Source organism: Dromiciops gliroides, chromosome 4 (genome assembly GCF_019393635.1).
Source record: "Dromiciops gliroides isolate mDroGli1 chromosome 4, mDroGli1.pri, whole genome shotgun sequence".
NCBI classification, from domain to species: Eukaryota; Metazoa; Chordata; class Mammalia; order Microbiotheria; family Microbiotheriidae; genus Dromiciops; species Dromiciops gliroides.
The window spans coordinates 207,784,537-207,807,019 of record NC_057864.1 but is presented as its reverse complement, the minus strand read 5'-3'; the positions used below and the strand labels follow the sequence as shown (position 1 = coordinate 207,807,019).

The 22,483-nt window shown below is 35.3% G+C and overlaps 2 protein-coding genes across 4 annotated transcripts in view; both read right to left on the bottom strand.

The window, feature by feature from the left end:
• LOC122726418 (ATP-binding cassette sub-family A member 9-like) overlaps positions 1–22,483 on the bottom strand; it is a 126,184-nt gene that overhangs the window by 18,260 nt on the left and 85,441 nt on the right. For 2 of the 3 annotated variants that reach the window (XM_043964109.1, XM_043964111.1), the window contains 6 exons: positions 17,291–17,407; positions 15,218–15,295; positions 14,131–14,225; positions 7,127–7,247; positions 3,622–3,739; positions 1,488–1,579 (listed from right to left, as the gene is read on the bottom strand). In XM_043964109.1, coding sequence (XP_043820044.1) covers positions 1,488–1,579; positions 3,622–3,739; positions 7,127–7,247; positions 14,131–14,225; positions 15,218–15,295; positions 17,291–17,407 — 621 coding nt within the window. The remainder of the gene's footprint in view (positions 1–1,487; positions 1,580–3,621; positions 3,740–7,126; positions 7,248–14,130; positions 14,226–15,217; positions 15,296–17,290; positions 17,408–22,483) is intronic. The other variant, XM_043964110.1, reaches the window with a different exon arrangement.
• On the bottom strand, positions 11,471–13,218 carry LOC122726419 (cytochrome c oxidase subunit 7C, mitochondrial-like). Its single transcript, XM_043964113.1, has one exon. It carries the CDS (start codon positions 11,903–11,905, stop codon positions 11,633–11,635), a length of 273 nt encoding a protein of 90 aa, XP_043820048.1. The 5' UTR covers positions 11,906–13,218; the 3' UTR covers positions 11,471–11,632.

The following is a 22,483-nucleotide window of genomic DNA, read 5'->3' as shown; positions in this document are numbered from 1 at the left end:
TTGTTTCACTAATAACTGTCTGTTTTTTCCTTTGTGGGATGTCTCAATTGTTTAATAAAAGTTTAATAAAAGTTCAAAATGCTTTTTATTTCATAATAGTATGAATTTGGAAAGTCATCTACTCATTTACTATATGTGATGTTTGAAATACTAAGTCAGCCAGTCAATAAGCATTTATTGAACACCTACTATGCACTAGGCACTGTGCTAAGCACTAAGGATACAAAGAAAGACAAAACACAGTCCCTGCTTTCAAGAGACTCTCATTCTAATTGGGAAGACAGCATGAAAATGACTATGTACAAACAAGATATATACAAGATAAACTGGCAATGATAACAAAGGGAAGGCAGTAGAATTAAGGGCGATCAAGAAAGTCTTCAACTAGAAGATGGGATTTTAGCTGGGACATGAAAGAAACGAGGAGGATTAGAAGGTAGCAATGAGGTTCAGGTATGGGGGACAGTCAATGAAAGAACCCAGAATCTGAACATGGAGTACCTTATTGGGGAACCCCAAGAAAGCCAGTGCTATTGGATAATAAAGTACATTGGTGGGATGCAACGTGTAAGAATATTGGAAAGGTAAGGCAGGGCAGGTTATAAGGATCTGAATGTCAGAGTATTTTATATTTGATCTTTGAAATGATAGAATAAATAGTAAAGAGAATGATATGGTTGGAACAGCAGTGAATGGAAGATGAACTGGAGTAAGGGGACACTTGAGGCTGGGAGACCAACCAGTAGGCTGTTGTAATTCACACATGAGATGATCAAGGTCTCCATCAGGATAGCATCAGGGCCAGAGGAGAAAAGGGAAATTTTGGGAGTGATGTTACAAATGTGGAAATGACAATATCTGGCCACTTAATTGGATATGAAGACTGAAATAGTATGAGGAGTCATGGATGACACCAAGGTTCTGAGACTGGGTGACTGGGAGGATGATGGATTGCCCTTGACTGTGATAGGGAAGTTTGGAAAGGGTCAAGTTTTTGGGTAAAGATAATGAGTTTGGCTTTGGACATGTTGAGATGTCTATGGGACATCTACTTTGAGATATCTAGTAAGCAGTTGGAAATGTGAGTCTGGAATTCAGGAGGAGTTTAGAGTTGTATAAGTAGATCTGAGAATCATTAGCATAAAGATGTTAATTGAAAACATGGTAACTGATGAGATCACCAAGTGAAATAGTATAGAAAAAGAGAAGAAGGCCCATTGGGACACCCAGGGTTAGTGGGCATGAACTGGATGAAGATCCAGCAAAGGATACTGAGAAGGAGTAGTCAGACAGGCAGGAAGATGATCAAAAGAGAACAAACAGTGTCATGAAAACCTAAAGAGAAGAGCATAGTAAGAAGAGGGGCATTGGTTACCAAAGGGTTACAGAGAGGTCAAGTTGCAAAAATCTAAAAATGAATATTAGCGGTCACAAAATTTATCTTCTGTGCATCATGCTTCAAAACAATTTCCTTCTATTTCTCCTACCTTTCCTGCAGTTGGTTTCAGGTCTCCAGTTACCATCCTAATTACTGTACTTTTGCCAGCTCCATTGTGTCCTAGGAGCCCCAGGATCTCACCTGAAAGGAACAGTGACTGAAAGTCAGTTTATGCTCAGATTCTACACATTCTACACAAATGTTTCCTGGGGTCTAAGAATCAAGAAGTGTTCATTGACTTTTCCCTATGTTACTATAGCAGTCATTAACAGTAGAATGGAAATGAGGTGTTCTATTTCCACTTCCCTTTTATCCCTTACACTCCAGGAATTAGGTAGATATGGGAGGTGTGTCTCCACTATCATAACTGGGAGAGGGAAGTATGCACTCTATAATTTGAATATTTCCCCTGAAGTAGGGGTATGGGTGATAGGTAATAGAGATTAAAGAAATAGGTTCATCCCAGATTATGGAGGTTCCTAAGGGGTGGGGGTTGCAATGTCTAACAGAGAATGTAAAAAGGGACTCAGTGTCTCAACCAGTTTCCAGAATCCAAACATTCACCTTCCCCTCTCCTAGCTTCTGTAAGACATCCTCCCAGGTGTCTTCTTCCTCTCTCCTCTTTAAAGGAGGTATATTTCTGGTATTACATAATTATATTTTGTCATGCATGGTATAATGTGTGTTTACATTAAAATAATATTACAAAATGGTTGTTAGGTACCTAAGCTAAACCTATAAACCACTAAAAAAGTTTAAAATAACAAACAATTACAATGGGGTGGGGGTTCTCTCCTATTTTCATTGCAAATATAACTTCATGTGGGAAGATGCATTCAGTGTTTCAAACAGTAAATACATAAATGAACCTATGGAAATCATCTGTGAGTGTGTAACTTCCTATGCTTCTGTAAACAAGTAGGATGTGTGTGTGTGTGTGTGTGTGTGTGTGTGTGTGTGTAATGAAATTGGTGGTGAATTGATTGGACTAATCCTTCATTTTTCTGCTCTTGTTATTATGATGGTATGATTAACATGATGGGGATAGCAAGAGCCCCAATATCCAGTCATATACAAAGTTAGCTTCATCATTGACTGGGGAGTATGGTGTTAATTATGATCTACTAATGGGCCAAACCTAAAGAACTGGAAAAACAGAGCCAAGAACACAGCATTCTGAAACAAGGACATGATTCTGAGCTTAAAGGTCAGAAAAGAACCATAAGGATAGAGCTTCCACAAGGCATCTCTGGAGTCTCCTGAGGGCAATGGGCCAGGCCACAGGATATGATCCAGGGACAACTAGTTCTGATGTTGGGAATTTAGAATTTCTCATTTGTCTTGTCATTAACATCACCATAATTAAAATAAGGATCATCGTTGTCATCAAACAAAAATCCTTCTGATTCAAATCCCCCTTTTTTTTCTGCTAGGTCATGCTACTTTGGCAATTTGTTAGCTCTCTGATACTTCTTGTACCTTGTATGAAATTACTGTAAATTTAAGCTTCCCTTGTGAATAAAATCCCTCATTAACTTGTATGTGTCTTATGTTAAAAAGATGATGTGGTAGATTTTCTCCTGCTAAGGTTCTCCTGGTGTCAGCGAATATAAGGGGACAGAAAAACTTTTGAGAGGGTGAAATTGGAGCTTTTTGTCCTAATTTAATCTTGGTACTTGGCCAGTGAGTTAACATTATGTCAGATTGGCTCAGTTTGCACTGGACCCAAAGCAGATAGTATAATGTATTGGCTTTTAGCTCACCATGTTAATGAATACAACCAGAAATCTTTCTCGGGCACTGCCTTTTCAACTTGTAATTGAAATCTTGATTAATTTAACATTTTATTCAATAGCTTATTCTGAGATAGTGGCACAGGCCTAGTCAGTTTTTATATCATAAAAATCTCTGCAGCTTAGTGTTCATTATCATATATCTCAATAAGAAATTTATGGCTTTAAGGGAGATATGATTATTTTCCTATGCTAGGATATAGCTCTTCTTTTGAAAAGAACTATTAATAGTACAGACTCATTTGCCCTACTTACATATTGGACACTTTTATATTAACTATTAGTTTTCAATATTGGCAATCAGGACCCTCAAAGGTCCTAAGGCTAGAATACGTGTGTGTGTGTGTGTGTGTGTGTGAGGGGACTCTGCTAAGCTCTATTGTTTCAAACCTTTTTTAACACAGAAAGAGATATTTCTTGTAGCCAGTTTCCTCTTTTTCTTTGCAAAGCAACTTTTCTTCTTGCTTTCGTATTCCTTGCGTAGACAGCTAGCAATAATGACGGGTTTCTGAAAAAGATAATTTTTATTTTCCCCATAGTTCTTGCTTGAATGATGCATTCTCCCTTGCTCAACCCCATTCTCTGTCCCAAGCTATGAACAAAAGCAGGCTACACTGGTGGCAGCACCTGGATGATGTAGTTAAGAATACTATACCACCATGTGTTCATATCTAAGGGGATGGTCTTTATCCAATCATGAATGGACACTGGCATCATTGCATACATTTTTTGTAATCTTAAGATGCTGAAGGCTGAAAAAGCCAATTGTCATAGCACAAAATTACATTATTAAAGATATGCATGATTAGAAAAAGTGGGCAGTCATATAGTGAGAATGAGGGGCAACAAATGACATCAAACAAAAGCTTCCAATATGTTGGATAAATTCTTTATGTAGAATTTATGGTAAGACATTGATTAGAATTGCATCACATAAGACAGCATCCAGTATATTAATTCTACATTAGTGGTGCAGTGCCACTGATAGGGTTACAGATCCATGAGAGGTAAAACTGGGGTAGGAATGCTGGAATAGGAGTGAGGCAACCTGGGTTCAAATACCGGCTCTGGCACTCTGTGTCTCTCTGACCCTGGATGAGCTAGCTGTTCTGTACCTCAGTTTCCTGATCTGAAAAATTATGGGGTTTTGATGTTATATTGAATTGTCAAAGTATAAGTTATCATTGTATGACCTAATATTATCTCTAAATGGATTAAAGTCAGACTCTTCAATGCATAACTCTGCCTTCAATGTACATAGAGACTATGGAAACTCTTATGCTATCTTTAAAAGTCAATGGAATCCTGAGGTGTTAATACTTTGACTGTCATCTTTGAGGAGTCTGTGAGGAGTCTGACAATTTAAGTGAAATCTGCTTTAACTAGAGACAGATTGAATGTAGTACAGAGAGAAAGAATTCAGAAAAAAACAACTTCTTGCTCAAAAGACTGAATTGAATTCTTACCCTGCAAAGAAATACTATGACAAAAATTCTTGAGAGACTTTGGCTGCCATTATGAGAGTTAAATGGTAGAATTTTCTTAAGAGAATTGAGAAGTTAGTTGTTGTAGAGATGGTTAGATGTGACTTTGGCTGTGATCTCATAATTGAAACTTGTTAATAATTGTTTCTTTCCATGTTTTATCATTTGTTGGATTTTAATAAATTGTGTAGCCAACAACCTTGATGATTATTTAATTCTAGGAAATTAGGGATCTGACATGGAGAAAAATAAGCAAATATTATGAAAAACTAAATTTCTCCTCTTTATTTTTAAAGTAATGTTTAATTAGATGGGGGTGGGGTCCAGAGCAAATTGATTAATTAATGAGATATTTTTCAACATTAGTTGTTGATGAGGAAATATCAAAGCATGGTCCTTGATTACTTTGGAATCTGGTATGAGAGAATTAGTAAGGTAAGAAGTCATGCTGAAGGCAAAAAGAGTTGAGAAGTTTCTTGTGAATGTCCACTAGGGTAATGTATCACACAGCCCTCCTGATTCCATGTACACTATTCCTCAAGGCAGTCAACCCAAACCTTCTACACATACTGTACAACATTTAACAAAATGCCACACATTTGATACTTACTCACTTTTCCTTACAATTGGTCTCATTCAAGTTATTTGATTCAGAAGGCCTTTTTAGGGTATCCAGTTATTTATAAGCTTAACAAAAACTTTTTTCCTCAAAATGAAAAAAAAACTACGTATATATGCACACATATCTATATCTATATTTACTTTGCTCCTTTCATTTTAGAGTTCCTGAAAAACCCTGTAGCATTAGAAATTTAACAAAAAGGTAATTCTCCTAGCAAGATAACATTTATTGACAGAAGCATGGTATTCTGGATCATAAATAGATTGCCTCCATTTATGCCAAAGACCCTGAGCAAAAGGATACTTCCCTTTTTATAGATTTTGGGGAGTATGGAACAAAGATTAGAATGGGGTAGATGACATTGTGGAATTAAGAACCACATGGTAAGTTACAGAGTTGAGGCACAAGGAACAACATTATTGGTTGGAAGGGTAGAAACAACCCCCCTTCTTTTCTCATGAGACTGGGAAATGCTCATTGTTTAAGTCCAGGTGCAAGAGAGTGGTTCAGACATTTAGACAGCTTGGTGATGCAAAGATACTATACCCAACTCCTTTATGTTTGCACACATCCCCCAATGTTAGTTAAATTCTTGGAGTCAAGAATAGATCAATAATTATCAGGAGAGCTGAGTTTTTTAACTTAACCCATTATATTTGTTTTTGTTTTTGTTTTTTTTTTAGTGAGGCAATTGGGGTTAAGTGACTTGCCCAGGGTCACACAGCTAGTAAGTGTTAAGTGTCTGAGGCCGGATTTGAACCCAGGTACTTCTGACTCCAGAGCCGGTGCTCTATCCACTGCGCCACCTAGCTGCCCCAACTTAACCCATTATAGACCAGCTGAATCTCTGAACTAAGTTTAGAGACAAAGAATCATGACTAAAGCAGTTACAGGGCAAAAGCAATTAATCATAAGCGGGATCAATAAGAAAAATTATAAGGGAACAATTTAATCTTCTCAGCCTCAAACATCATTGTGCATTATGTCCATTAAAGTACTTTTCTTTCAGGGGCAGCTAGGTGGCACAGTGGATAAAGCACTGGCCCTGGATTCAGGAGGACCTGAGTTCAAATGTGGCCTCAGACACTTGACACTTACTAGCTGTGTGGCCCTGGGCAAGTCACTTAACCCTCATTGCCCCACCAAAAAAAAAAAAAAAGTACTTTTCTTTACCGTGGAGCAGGTTGATCCTGAAAGAAGCAGATGTACTTTTACATAAAGGGAAACATTGAATCAACCAGTAAAATAATGTAGGGTTTTGCCACTTTCATAGATGACCAGTTGGGTGACTGAAAGGTGTAGGAAAAGAACTTTGAGGCAATAAAAATTGCTAAAATCCTTGTGTAAAGAAACAATCTTCAGATGGACTTTGAGCAGTTTGATTGAAAAAATGGCCAACATAAATTTTAAAGCTCTAGTCACTTTGTAAAATATTCATGGTGATGCCTCTTTTGTATATGTACAATTTGATAGTTTAAAGGGTTTGAAAAACTTGTATTTATTAAAAATCAATAAAAAATGTGAGTGTGGTAGTGGTCCACCTCTGATAAGCTAAATCTGTGAATTTGTAAATAGATTGGACTGAGTGAGTGAACCAGTTCAGAAAGGGACGCCCTGTCATTGTAGATGGCCATCTCACACATACATTAAATATGGAATAAAGAATCTGAATAATCTTTAAATTGTAGAGGGCAGATTGTTTACCCTACTTGATAACTGGTCCAACTAAAGATCTAAGTACTTCAGTAAATAGGGGGTTTAAAAAAAATTGTTTGCTTATTTATTTTACCTCATCAAGGTTTGAAGCAGTCAATGCATTTGCTGTTTTTTCTCTTTCTTCCTGAATGTCCTCATCTTCACCTTCTGGTTCTTCAGGGTTGGGTCCTGCATCTTTATTTGATGGAAAAATTCTAGAGAGAACAGAAGAATATTATAAAAATGCATGGCATGAGGGTTCCCACCCACCCACCCACCCACCCTGCCCAGAAATATCTACAAATTGTTGTCCTTGGCTTAAGGAGATTATTTCTCCAAAATAGCATCTCTTTTCTATCAATACAGTTCTTACTATTTTCTAGACTATATACCCCATCCTGAATCACTGCCTTGTCATGGCAGAGGGGCTTACATAGCTCAGTGAAACTGTGAGTTTTGCTATTCAGGGTTACCTAAGATGGACTGATCATAGTGGAGAGTTCTAAGAAAAGGTGATCCACTAGAGAAGGAAATGGCAAACCAGCCCAGTATCTTTGGCAAGAAGACCCATGAACAGTATTCTGGATATGCTATGGCCTAAGGATTCGCAATGAGTCAGGCTCTTTCACTGAATAATTGAACAATAACAGACCAACCACATAGAATTAACTCTTCCCTCTTCTTTGTCCTCTAAATCCAATCTATCACCAAATCCTATTATTTCTCCCCTCTCCCCAATTGTTTCTCCCATTTTTCCCCCTTATTTGCCTTTGCCATCAATGCAATCTAGGCCATTATGCCTATATTATTGTAGCAGGTACATTGCTAATGTTCTTATATCTATTTTATCCTGATTTCAATGTATCCTTTGTTTTACTGTCAGAATAATTTTCCTACCATTGATTCATTCTGTCACTCACTTGCTTAGTATCCAACAGTAGCTCCTTATTGCCTATTCTTTCAAACTCCTCTGCTGGTTTTCAAATCACTCCACAATCTGGTTCCATGGATCTAACTTCAATTTATTATACTAACCAACACAAATAGTTAATGTTTATCAGGCTATATTTAATATAATAACATTTGTAGAATTGACCTCATAAGACTGACATGGGGACTCAAATGAGATAGTATATGCAAAATGCTTCGCAAAATTTAAAAAGCTATATGTCAACTATCATGATTAAGGTCAGCGGGAAAGATGGCTATGAACAATTGAAAGACTTTTCTTACATAATTCCACTTGCTCCCAGAATTATTGGCCAAATTAATGACTCTACCAATAATGTATTAGGATGCCAGTCTTTCCAGAATTCCTCCTATGTCAACTATTTCCTTCATTTATCATCTTTGTCTATTTTCTGAGTGTGGCAGAACCTCAAGGTTTTTTGTTTGTCTGTATTTCCCTAATTTTGAGTCATCTATAACATTTTAAATGCAATTGTTGATGATTTTCAATTTAACTGTTGAAAGTCTTTGTGAATATCTTTTGAATGTTTATCTATAGATGAATTTCTTTTTGGTTTAAAAAAATTTTTTTTATTTTGGTGAGAAGATAAGTTTATTCTGAGACATAGGTTAGTAGAGGGAAGGTAGCAGTAGCTAAGTTGAAATGTCGGTGTTTACCAGGTTATGGAGATAACTGAATTATTAGGCAAAGGAACTTAAATTTTGTCATATACAAAACAAGAAGGTAGCGTGGATACTGAATGATTTTAAATGGGACACTGCAGTGTTTGTGGAAAACACTGTATAATCTAAACAACAAATTGCTGATTAAGCACTTTTTGATACCTTAGTCATGAGCACACAGTTTCAGTTTTTCAAATATGTAGCAATTATGCTATAAAATTTGGTTAAATGTTCAGAGGCAATGTATATGATAGTGTCTTCATTCATTAAAAAGAAAAGATCAGTGGATAGCCAGTTATAATTCTGCATGAATAATGCTGTTACTGAATTTTGAGCCCAAGTCACCCACCTTGGCAGTAACAATTATTTACCAAGTCAATACAGTCTACAGCACAGACATTACTTTAGATATGACTGACAGCAAAATTGTCAAATTAACATGTGACCCAGTATATTCAATAAATATGACTCCAAAACATTCATTTAATAAACATCTATTATGGTAAATAACTTGCTTACTCTGTTCTTCTGAACTGCTTTTACAGGTGGTTCTTTGTACAATTCCCCCCCCCTCCCTTTTCTCCTTTTCATGATTACTATTGTTAACTGTTTCCCTTCTATCTGATTCCCTTCCCCATGATATTTATTCTATTATCCATCTTCTTTCATCCTATCACTCTTCAAAAGGGATTTGCTTCTGTCTGTCCCCTCCCCTACTCTGCCCTTCCTTCTTTTGCCCCTCTCTTTTTATCCCTTTCCCCTCCTATTTTCCTGCAGGGTTAGAGAGATTACTCCACCCAATTGAGTGTGTACATTAGTCCCTCCTTGAGCCAATTCTAATGAGATTGAGGTCTTTGAGCCAATTTTGATGAGTGTTAGGCTCATTTACTGCCCAGATTAAATAGATTACTCTACCCAGTTGGGTATGTCTATTAGTTGGTCCTTGAGGCAGCTCTGATGAGTTTAAGATCTTTGAGCCTTTTCTGATGAGTGTAAAATTCATTTACTGCCCTGCTCCTCTCCCATCTCTTCCCCCACTCCATAAGCCTTTTCCTGTTACTTTCACGTAGGATTTCACTTCTGCCCTTTCAACTGCCCCAATGAATTCCATTCACCCCTCAATTTAACCCTAAAGATGTTATCATCTAGCTAAGTGACACAGTGGACAAATCATCACCCCTAGACCCAGGGGGATCCCAGCTAAAACCTGGCCTCAGACACAAGACAGTCACCCACTGTACGACCCCAGGTATGTCCCCCAGCTCCAATTTTTTTTTTTTATGGTTCTCTAAGGTCTTGTATTTGAAAGTCAAATTTGCCATTCAGTTCAGGTCTTTTCATCACAAATATCTGAAAGTCTTCTTTTTCATTAAAGTCCCATTTTTTTCCACTGAAAGATAATGCTGAGTTTTGCTGGGTAGGTGATTCTTGATTGTAATCCCATTTCCTTTGCCCTTTTGAATATCATATTCCATGCCCTCCAGTTCTTTAATGTAGAAGCTGCTAGATCTTGTGCTATCCTGACTGGGGCTCCACAGTACTTGAATTCTTACTTTTTGGCAGCTTGCAATATTTTCTCCTTGACCTGAGAGCTCTTCAATTTGGCTATAATATTCCTAGGAGTTTTCTTTTTGGGATCTCTTTCTGGAGGTGATGGGTGGATTCTTTCAATTTTTACTTTAGCTTCTTCTTATAGAATTTCAGGGCAATTTTCCCTGAGAATATCTTGGAAGATGGTGTCAAAGCTCTTTCCTTGATCATGGTTTTCAGGTAGACCAATAATTTTCAAATTATCTCTCCTGGACCTATTTTTCAGATGAGCAGTTTTTCCCAGAAGATATTTCACATTGCCCTCTATTTTTTTATTCATTTGGATTTGCTTTATTGTGTCTTGGTTTCTCCTAAAGTCACTGGCTTCCATTTGTTCAATCCTAATTCTTAGGCAATTATTTTCATCAGAGAGCTTTTGTACCTCCTTTTCCATTTGACTTTTCAAGCTGTTGACTTTTTTCTCATGTCTTTCCTGCATCACCCTCATTTCTCTTTCCATTTTTTCCTCTACCTCTCTAATTTTATCTTCAAAGTCCTTTTTGAACACCTCTATGGCTTGAGACCAATTTGTATTTTTCTTGGAAGCTTTAGATATAGGGGCCCTGATGTTGACATCTTCCTCTGAGGGTGCCCCTTGGTCTTCCTTGTTACTGAAGAAACTTTCTATGGTCCTCACCTTTCTCTGTCTGCTCATCTTGCCTTTCTTTTACTAGACTTTTAGCTCCTTAAAGTGGGGCACTGTTTCCAGGCTGCAGTATCCCAAGCTTCAGAAGTCCCAGGTGGTATGATTTAAGGAGAATCAGGTTCTTCACTCACCTGGCCTGTTTCCTGGTCCTAGATGACCCCAGACCAACTTGCCAATCAACTAGCTTTGTGTGTTGTGGTTGTTAGCTCTGACAATCCTGTGCCCCTCCCCGACCTGGGCCACTTCTACTTGAGCCTACCACCTGGTTCTCAGTAGGGATGTAAAATCCAAGTTCTGTCTTAGCACCATCATGGACCCCTGTAGTCTCTCCCCTGCCCAGGGCTCAGCCCACTCACCAGACTGTGAACTTAGTTCCAGATGACACTGGTGCTTCAGCTGATTCAGAGGCTCTGGGGGTCTCCTTCTCTGGTGAGGACTTCCTGAGACTGGATCTGTGTCAGGGTGACTGTGGGGTTGGGCCTGACTCCTGTATCAGCACAGCAGCTCCCTCCTTCTGACCTTCCAAGCCATTCTTAGTTAGAAGATGATTTCAGCACATTCTTCTGTGAGTTATGCTGCTCTGGACATTTTCCTATGACCTTATTTGGATGTTTTTTGGAGTGATCATGTCATGAGTTCGGGGGCCTTTCCTCCACCATCTTGGCTCTGCCCAGGAAGTGCCCTTTACAGGTGGTTCTTGTTCTTTAAATCTGATTCCTGTATAGGAGAATCTTATTTCTTAAGCATCTGATGTCTTAATATATAGAAAGGTGCAGCAAATCCAGATCCAAAGTACACAGTTACCATTACCAGCAACCACAATTTGTTTTCTATTGAAAAGGGCAGGTTCTTCCCCGGGCCCTCCTCATAGTGGCTCCTGCGAACCAAGGAGGTGGAGAACCTTTGCAAGCTCTGCCCAAACATGGCACTGCCGACCACAGAGGAGGCCATGACAGAGGAGGAAGAGATGGCTGCCAAGTCTATAGATGAATTTTTGCTAGCCATATATTTATGTTGGAAGTCTTAGAATTTATGTCAACAAACCTATGCATTACATTTTTATCTGAGACAGTTCATGAAAAGTTGGGGTTTGTTTTCCCCTTCCTATCTTTACCTTTTCTTATTGTAGTTGGATTGATTTTGTTTTTTAAAAAGTATTTTGTTTACACAATAAAATTATTTGTTTGTTTTTAATAATATCCTTTTTCCTTTATTTATGAATTCCCTCTCCTCCACCAGGATAGTTATGAAAAGTATTTCTTCACATTCTCCTAATCTTTTGTTTTATGATGCAATATTTTATATTAGATCATTTGTCCATTTAAACCTTACTATGATTTATAAGATGCTGGTCTAGATCTAATTTCTGCCAAATGCCAGTGGTTTTTGTTTGTTTGAGGATTATTGAATATTGCAATTTCCTTCTAGGCATTCATTTTCTATATTTTGTTTTTGTTTTTGTTTTTTTTAGTGAGGCAACTGGGGTTAAGTGACTTGGCCAGGGTCACACAGCTGGTAAGTGTTAAGTGTCTGAAGCTGGATTTGAACTCAGGTATTCCTGACTCCAGGGCTGGTGCTCTATCCACTGTGCCACCTAGCTTCCCCTTTCTATATTGTTTTACTGACACATTATTTAAATTTTTAAACTAGTACCAAACTTTTGATAGCTATTACTTTTTTATTGATTTTATTTTAAAATTTTGTTTTGATAGCTATTACTTTTAAAAATAGTTTAATATCTAATAATAGCAGAGCTCTTTTGTTCTTGAATTTTTCTATATTTTCTTTGAATCCCTTGACTGTTCCTCCAAATGAATTTTCATATCATTTTGTTTCATTCTATAAAATAATTCCATGGTAGTTTGGTTGTTACAGAATTAAAACTGGCAGTTTTTTTAGTCAGTACTATCATTTATATTATATTGTTGTGGCCTACCCACAACCAATGAATGACTTTCCTATTTTTTTATATTATTTTATTTCTATGAAGATATAATTTTGACTTCTTTTTTCCTAGATTATTGCTTTATTTTATTTTGTTTTTGCATAGTATGATAGCTAACATTTATAGTACTATACTAAATAATGGTGGAGACAATGGTGACCTTTGTATTACCTTTGATGGTACTGAGAAAGGTTCTGGTATTTCATATTAGTTCTTTGTTATAGATAAATAATTTTGATCATATTTAAAATCTTATGTTTTTGTAAGAAACAATTTGCGGGGGCGGCTAGGTGGCACAGTGGATAAAGCACCGGCCCTGGATTCAGGAGTTCCTGAGTTCAAATCCGGCCTCAGACACTTAACACTTACTAGCTGTGTGACCCTGGGCAAGTCACTTAACCCCATTGCCCCGTAAAAAAACAAAACAAAACAAAACAAAACAAAACAAAACAAAAAAAACAATTTGCGAAATCATGAATTATATTTTTCTTTTTTCTTTTTATTTTACTTCCCATAATGTCTTTTTTATTAAAATTCTTCCCTTATACATAGAATTATTTTTAGCCATTACAAGATAGTTTTGATGACTGGTACTTTTTAATACAGTTTGAGGTCTGAGGTACTATATTCCCCTCATCCCTATCTCTTTTCTTTAATGAATTATAATTTTTCAAAGGATTTATTTGTATCTATTGATTAAATATGTAATTAGTATTTTGTTATGAATATAGTTTCTTTATCCATATTGTTCCTGATTTGTCAGTCTATTAGATGTGTCAAAAAAAAAACAGTTCTGACAGTGTTTTAATGAAATTTTTTTCCTTTCAACATTTTTTTAAATTTTCACAATTTTTACTTCATTGATTATTTGTACCTCTGTGCCTTGGTTTATGCTGTTCCTAAAGTCTGAAATGCCTTCCCTCTTCTCTTTCTACTGAAATCATACACATCTTTCAGAGCTTCTCTACTTCATAATGCTCTTTTCTTATTATATTCACTGATTTCTCCCACTCTATTTTGACACCTAATTAATTTCAAATTAGTACATGTACATTAGTACATGTAGTCCAGTACATGATAGCTTCCCCCCACTAAGTAAAATATAATCTCCTTAAATATAGAAGTCATAACTTATAAGTACTTTTCATCCTCAGCAACCCAATTCCATAACAGTGGAATACTATAGTGCTTGATCCAGGACAACATCTTTTTAAAAACTGCTTAACATGATAGCTTTAAATTTTAATGCTAAAACTGAATGCCAAGTTCTATTTTTTCTCCAAACCTGAATATAGGGTCCATTCTTACTGATTTTTTTCCATAGTTTCTTTTTTCCAGATACCGTAGAGCAAAAACAAAAATGATACACTGGAGATAAGGCTGGAAAAAGGGAGTCAGAGAAAGAAAAGTACAGTTATTAACAATATAGCAAAGATCATGTCCATATTTTAATTAAAAGGACAGTTTTTCATCTTGTATCAAGGTAAATATGTAAAAACACTTTGTGAATTTGAGAGATAATATGTACATTCTAAAGATCCTCCTTAGATGTTCTCCCATTTTAATAAGCAGTGAGGGGGGCGGCTAGGTGCTGCAGTGGATAGAGCACTGACCCTGGATTCAGGAGGACTTGAGGTCAAATCTGGCCTCAGACCCTTGACACTTACTAGCTGTGTGACCCTGGGCAAGTCACTTAACCCCAATTGCCTCACCAAAAAAAAAAAAAAAAAGCAGTGAGGCTGAGACCAGAAAATTAAATATTCATAACCTAGATTTCTCCCCAAACTATGCAAAGTTCAAAATTTTAGATTTAAGTCAATCATTTGATAGTCACAATTATTATTCCAGATTTAAGAGTATGAAGTCTGGGGGCAGCTGGTGGCACAGTGGATAAAGCACTGGCCCTGGATTCGAGAGGACCTGAGTTCAAATACGGCCTCAAACACTTACTAGCTGTGTGATCCTGGGCAAGTTACTTAACCCTCATTGCCCCACAGGGAAAAAAAAAAGAGTATGAAGTCTGAGTGTCTAAATTCATTAAAAAAAAATAAGTTAGGTACTATTTTTTTGTTTGTTTTTTCAGGGCAATGAGGGTTAAGTGACTTGCCCAGGGTCACACAGCTAGTAAGTGTCAAGTGTCTGAAGCTGGACTTGAACTCAGGTCGTCCTGACTCCACAGCCAGTGCTTTATCCACTGCACCACTTAGCTGCCCCATTAGGTAATATTAAAATGAGTGGTATAATACAAATCAATGGTATAACATACCATCAATGGCATATTATAGCAATGGTATTAACAATGGTATAACATAACAATGATAAAATATAACAAATATAATCTTTAACATATTGGAAAATGAAAAATTTCTTACTATGAGAATTATGAAGAATATATTTTTACTAAATTCACTGTCATTATCTTCGGGGCTTATCTGGTTATAATAGTAGTACTGTCAAAGGAAAATAATAGGTAAGTGAAAATTCATCAATTCAATAAATAAATAAAATAGAATGTGGGCATTTAATTTCCCTGCTAATTATATGTCTAAGAATAGGCATTACTCCAATGTTGCAGAAGAAGCTTTGTATATTTTGTTCCCATATTTACAGCCTAAATCTTCAGTTGAGTTCAACCCAGGTTCCCTAGGGGGATGTTGCCTACTGCTGCTCTGGTGTGATTTTGAATTGGTAGAGAGAATGATTATTTATTAAATGCCTGAATAATGGGTGGAATTGGTATGAGAGCTTTGGAGAGGAGAGACATTATCCATTCTTGCCTCAAGAGAACAAACACATGGATTTAGACTCTATTTATGGAGAGATATGAGAAGAGAGAAAAAGACTTTGGAAAGCAGCATACCTGTAGAGGAGCCAATGCCTCAAAAAGTCTCCAATTTGGGAGCAGCTAGGTGGAACAGTGGCTAAAGCACCGGCCCTGGATTCAGGAGGACCTGAGTTCAAATCTGGCCTCAGACACTTGACACTTACTAGCTGTGTGACCCTGGGCAAGTCACTTAACCCTCATTGCCCCGCAAAAAAAAAAAAGTCCCCAATTTCCAGTTTGCCTTACTAGAATTTGGGGCAACTTCCTCTTGAATAAGATTAGGGACCTTTTATTCAATTGAGTTGAACTACTTTTGCTCCAGTCAAAGAATTCATTCATACTATGCTTTTAAAAAATATACATATATTTATATTTTTCTGGAACATTCTAATCCATATAATTCCTCTGATTTTTGTTTGTTATGTACTTAGATAAATGGATTTACTGGCTATACATTGTCTATGATAATATTGAATGTAACTAGAATTCGGTAGGGAGGATTCAAACCTGTTGGTGTAAGCTTGGGGTATCTTCCCTTTTAAGGGAGAGAAACCAGAAAAATCATCTTCAATCTTAAAATGTGTGTGTGTGTGTATAGATGTGTGTGAGTATATCACACATCTACACATCTATACATATACATATACATCTATGCATATATGTGTTTATACATATATGTGTGTATAGATATGTTTGAGTGCAGCTGTATTTATGTATACACACATATAAATGCATTTACATATATGTGTTATGGCAGAAATATCTCTTTTTAAAATTCATATGGTAGGTTAATACTGCAGAAATAAATTTATAATGCAGAAACACATTTTGCTTCCATTTGTTCTCTTTTTCTTCATAAGGAACAGATTTTCTTTTGAGGTGTAGATGTTTTCCCCCTTTTAGTTGTATTCTAAAATTAATTCTTATGTGTTTGTTATATTTTATTTTAATTGTACTTTGAGGTGCAGTTTATATAAACTAAATTGCCTTCATTCTTACCTGATATTAGCATGAAAATACTAAGTGCATGATGAATTTATTAATATACTATATTTCTTAAAGCTTTAAATGCTACTGCATGTAAAAGTATCAATTGGTACTCTATTCATAATTTGAATTCATGTCTATTACTATGATATTGTATTGTTTAAGTAAAGTATATTAATCCAATAGAGCACTGCTGTGATAATACTGCACAATTATTGTTTGCATCAATACAGTATTTTGTTATCAATGTGGACATACATGGAACAATCTCTGAAAAGTATGGGCATTCATGCAATTGAAAATCTTTGTCTTACAATTGTAGATGAAAAGCATCTACTGTTGCAAATGACTGTTTGGAATTATTTTTGTTTTGTTTTGTTTTATTTTGTTTTATTTTCTTTTGAATTAGATGCATTTCAGTTAAGGGTAGAGAATTTGAAAGCAAGTTACTCAAAGAAATGTTGATTTAGGCAGGTATCAACAAGCCTGGAGGACAATTTAAATGTTTTATTTGCATACTATTGAATATGTTGGGAACATGGATATCTAAATGGTGACTTCCTTTGTATGACAAAACCTTTTTCCCAAAATCCACATGGTCTAGTACATTAGGAAAAGCATTAGTGTTGCTTACCTCTCCAAGAAGTTCAATAATTCCAACCAGTGTAAAGGAAGGAATTAATATTATGCATGGAAGCACATAGGAAAATCTGTGATTGTATATAGCAATGTCTATCAATATCATTGAAACCTGAAAGAAAGTATTAAAAGGGAGTCATGATAATGTCAGGGTCAAGTTTAATATTTCAGAATTTTATATTTTCTTAATATAGTTTTCTAAGTGTTAAAAATATTAATAACATTCATATAGTTTACAAAATTCTTTACTGAAAACAACCTTGAAAGCTAGGTAATGCAAGTCTGTCAATCAATCCATAGTCTCTTATAAAATTAATTAATAGTAATGATTTATGGTTTATAAAACATTTTATATACCTGATCACATTTGTTTCTTGGAGCAACACTCTAAGTTGGTAGAGGTGAATCATGCTACCATGTTTATACACATGAGAAGCCTGAGGCCCACATTGTTAAGTGTCTTATAAGGACATCAAGGGGGCAGCTTGGTGGCAGAATGAATAGAACACTAGGCCTGAAGTCCATAAGACTCATCTTCCAGAGTTCAAATCTGGCTCAGGGGTAAAGAGATAAAGAAGTAATCCTAAAATAACTTGAGAGGATCTCTAGAAAGATAGGACCTTCTGGGGCTAAGGTCTGGTTTGAGTAAAGTACAAAAGCCTCCAGGCTCAACTCAATGAATCAACAAACAACAAGCCCTGGGAGCAAATGAGCAAGGAAGCTGCCTCAGCCTCCAGAACTTTCACTTCACAAACTTTCATCTAACAAAGTGGAGCTCTGATGACCGAATAAGGAAAGATTGAAGGACACTCTACTGCCCAGAGAAGCCAATCCTAGGCTGCTGACCAGATATGATCCTGGGCTATAGCTGTGGGTGAGGGGGGAGCACATGCATAGCAGGTGCATGCACTATTGTAATAACAGTGCCTGGGGCACCATTATCCAGCACTAAGGATTAAAAATCTGATTTCAATAATAAGCTGTTAAAAGTAAAAGAAAACATAAGAAAAATGAGTAAGTGAAGGAGAAAAAACTGGACCATAGATACCTACTATGGTGTAAAAGATCTGGGTTCATATTAAAAAAAGATAGTGAGGTTAAAAAAAAAGTCACTAGTACCCCAAAGAACAATGTCAAATGGTTACAAATCCCAAAAGAGTTCTTGGAAGAACTGAAAAGGGAATTAAAAAATCAAATAAGCAAGATGGAGAAAAAATGAGGGAAAAAATGAAAGCAATCTAAGAAAATTATAAAAAGAAAGTCAACCAACTGGAAAGAGATCCAAAATTTAAGGAATAACTCCTTAAAAACAAGAATTGGGCAAGGGGAAACAAATGACATTATAAGACATGAAGAAATAATTAAACAAAATCCAAAGGATGGAAAAATAGAAAGGTATATGAAACATCTCATTAGAAAAACAACTCTCTGGAAAACAGATCTAGGAGAGATAATATAAGAATTGTTTAACTATCTGCAAGTTATGATTTACAAGAGATTATTGGGAAAAATTGCCCTGAAGTTCTAGAACAAGAGGGTGAAATAGAAATAGAAAAAAAAATCTATTGCTCATCAACTGAGATACCAGGAGGAACACTTACAGGAATATCATAGCCAAGTTTCAGATCTCCCAGCTTAAGGAGAACAGGAAGCAACAAGAAAAAAAAAATACTGTGTAGCTACAATCAAGATTTCACAAAACCTAGCAGCTTCTGCACTAAAAGACTTTGGGTCTTGGAACATTATATTTCACAGAGCAAAAAAAGAGCTGGGTTACAACAAAAATACATTACCCAGGAAAATTGAGTATATCCTAAATGAAAAAAAATGAACATTTAACAAACTGAAAGACTTTCAGGTATTTGTGACAAAATGACCATAATTCAATGGAACATTTGATATCTAATAACATCCAGAAGAAATATAAGGAAAATATTAAAAACCAATTAAAAGGGAACAATTAAGGTCAAACTATTTACTTCTTATGTGTGAAAATGTTTTCAGTATTCTTAACACTATCATCATTACAAAGATTATACATTATGACCAAACAGGATTTACATCAGGAATGCAGGTGTGGTTTAACATAAGGAAAACTATTAACATAATTGATTATATCAATAATGAAAATAACAAAAATCATGATTAAATCAATAGATGCAAAAAAAACCTTTTGATAAAGTACATTCACTTCTATTAAAAAAAACACATGAAAGTATTGGCAAAAATGGATTTTTCCTTAAATTTAAAAAAAGCATTTACCTAAAATCATCAACAAGAATTCCTTCTAATGGGAATAAGCTAGAAGCCTTCCTGGTGAAATCAGGAGTGAAACAAGGATGCCCGCTGCTAACTACATTATTCAATATTGTACTGGTAATCCTAGAAATAGTAATAAGGAGGGGAGGGGGAAGAAATAGAAGGAATAAGAATAGGAAATGGGGTAATAAAACTATCTCCTTTTGCAGATGATATAATGATATACTTGGAAAATGTCAATGATTCAACTGAAAAATTAGTTGAAACAATTTTATCAAAGTAGTAGGATAGAAAGTAAATCCACATAAATAATCATCATTCCTAGTTATCACAAACAAAACCCTGCAAGAAGACATGGTAAGAGATACTCCATTTAAAATGACTATACCTACCAAAATAAACTGAGAAATTATATGAACAGAATTACAAAAAATCCTTTTATACAAATAAAATCAGATTTTAAAAGTTGGAAAAATATTAATCATTCATGGATTTGTAGAGCCAATATAATAAAAATGACAATTTTACTAAACTAATTTATATATTCAATGTCATTTCAATTAAATTACCAAATAATTATTTTACTGAGTTGGGAAAAATAATAACAAGCTTCATTTGGAAAAACAAAAGGTCAAGAATATTAAAGGAACTAAAGGGGGAAAGTATAAAGGAAGGAGGTTTAGCAGTATCAGATCTTAAACTATATTATAAAAGTAATTATCAAACCTATCCAGTACTGGCTAAGAAATAGAAAGGGAGATCAATGGAACAGAGTAGACATACAGTTTGTAGAAGCAAATGACTATGGTAATCTTGAGTTTGATAAGTGTAAATATATACATTTTGGGGATTAGAATTCATTATTTGGTTAAAAAAAAACCAAATAATTGTTGGGAAAGCTGGAAAGCAGTCTGGAAGAAATTGGGCATAGAATAATATCTTCCATCATTTACCATGGTAAGATCAAAATGGATACACAACCTAGCTATAAAGAGAGAAATAAAAGAAAATTTGATGAACATGGAACATATTACCTATCAGATTTGAGGATAGGCAATTTATGAATAACAAGAGATACAAAGCAGTATGAAATGTAAAATGGATAACTCTGATTACATTAAACTAAACAGGTTTTGTAGAAATAAAACAAATGTAGCCAACATCAGAAGGAAAGCAAAAAATTGGGGGCAGTGGGATTTTATACTTAGTTTCTCAGATAAAGGTCTCATATTTTAAATATACAAAGAATATTAAATATATGAGAATATAAGTCATTCCCCAATTGAGAAATGATCAAAGAATATGAACAGGTAGGTTTTCAGTGAAGAAATCAAAACAGTTTATAGTCGTATAAAAATGCTATAAATCATCATTAATTAGAGAAATACAAATTAAAACAATCCTGAGATATCATTTTTACATATCAGATTGGTTAAATTGATTGAAGAAGAAAGTGACAAATATTTGAAGGGATGTTGAAAAATTAGGACGCTAATTCACTGTTTGTAGAACTGTGAACCGATCTGACCATTTTGGAGAGCAATCCAGAATTATCCTCAAAGAGTTATTAAGCTGCCTATAAATTTGCCTTTGGCCCAGCAATACCACTACTAAGTCTGTTTCCCAAGATGAAAAAGGAAAATATCCTATATGTTCTAAAATATATATAATATCTCTCTTTGGGGTGGCAAAGAACTGGAAAATGTGGGGATGCTTGTCAATTGGGGAATGACTGAACAAGTTGTGGTATATGATTCTGATGGAATACTACTATGCTATAAGGAATGATGAGCTCAATGTTCTTAGAAAAACATGGATAGACTTGCACAAAATAATGAATAGCTAAATCAGCAGAACCAAGAGAACAATGTATACAGTAATAATATTGTACAATTTTGAGTGATGAAGTCATTTTGACTATTATAGCTACCCAAATTAACTACAAAGGATCTATGAATATAGACCTATGATATAGGCATCCAGAGAAAGAACTGATAAATATAAGGATCTATAGAATGATTATATGTGTGTATTTCTGTCTAATAGTAACTATCTTAGGGTCGGGGAAGGGAAGAAAAAAAGGAAAGAAAAAGAAAGTTACATGATAACTTTATTATATATTTAAAAGAAATAGCAACTTGTACATGATAGATATGCAGTTTCACATGGAATTATCTTTTTTTTTCCTATTCTACTATGTTATGAAATTGCTTGTTCTATTTCTTAAGTTCAGAATAAAATACAAAATTAAAAAAAAACATGATTATATCAATAGAAGCAAAAAAAGTTTCTGGTAAAATTATAGTACCCCTTTATATTAAGAACATTAAAAAGCATAGGAATGAATACACTCTTTTTAAATATAGTATCTTTAAAAAGTATTTGTCTAAACCATTAGCATTATCTGTAACTGAGCAATGGTAGAGGTCTTTTCAGAAGGTAATGGATAATACAAAGAGGTTCTATTGTTAATGTGATATAGATTTAGAAATGCTATAGCTTTTGATATAGATTTAGAAATAGCTATAGAGGGGGTGGCTAGGTGGCGCAGTGGATAAAGCACCGGCCCTGGATTCAGGAGTACCTGAGTTCAAATCCGGCCTCAGACACTTGACACTTACTAGCTGTGTGACCGTGGGCAAGTCACTTAACCCCCATTGCCCTGCAAAAAAAAAAAAAAAAAAAAAAAAAAAAAGAAATAGCTATAGAAATAAAATATGAAAAAATGAGAGAATCCCATTTAGAGAGAATCTCGTCTTAGGCAAACAAAAATTTATTGCCTCTTGCAAATTATTTAAGTTTACTTAGAGAATCTTAAAAAAATAAACTAAAGACTAATGTAGTAATATTTTACATAATTGCACATATATAACCTATATCTGATTGCTTATCACCTCAGGGAGGGGGAGGAGTGGGAAGGAAGGAGAGA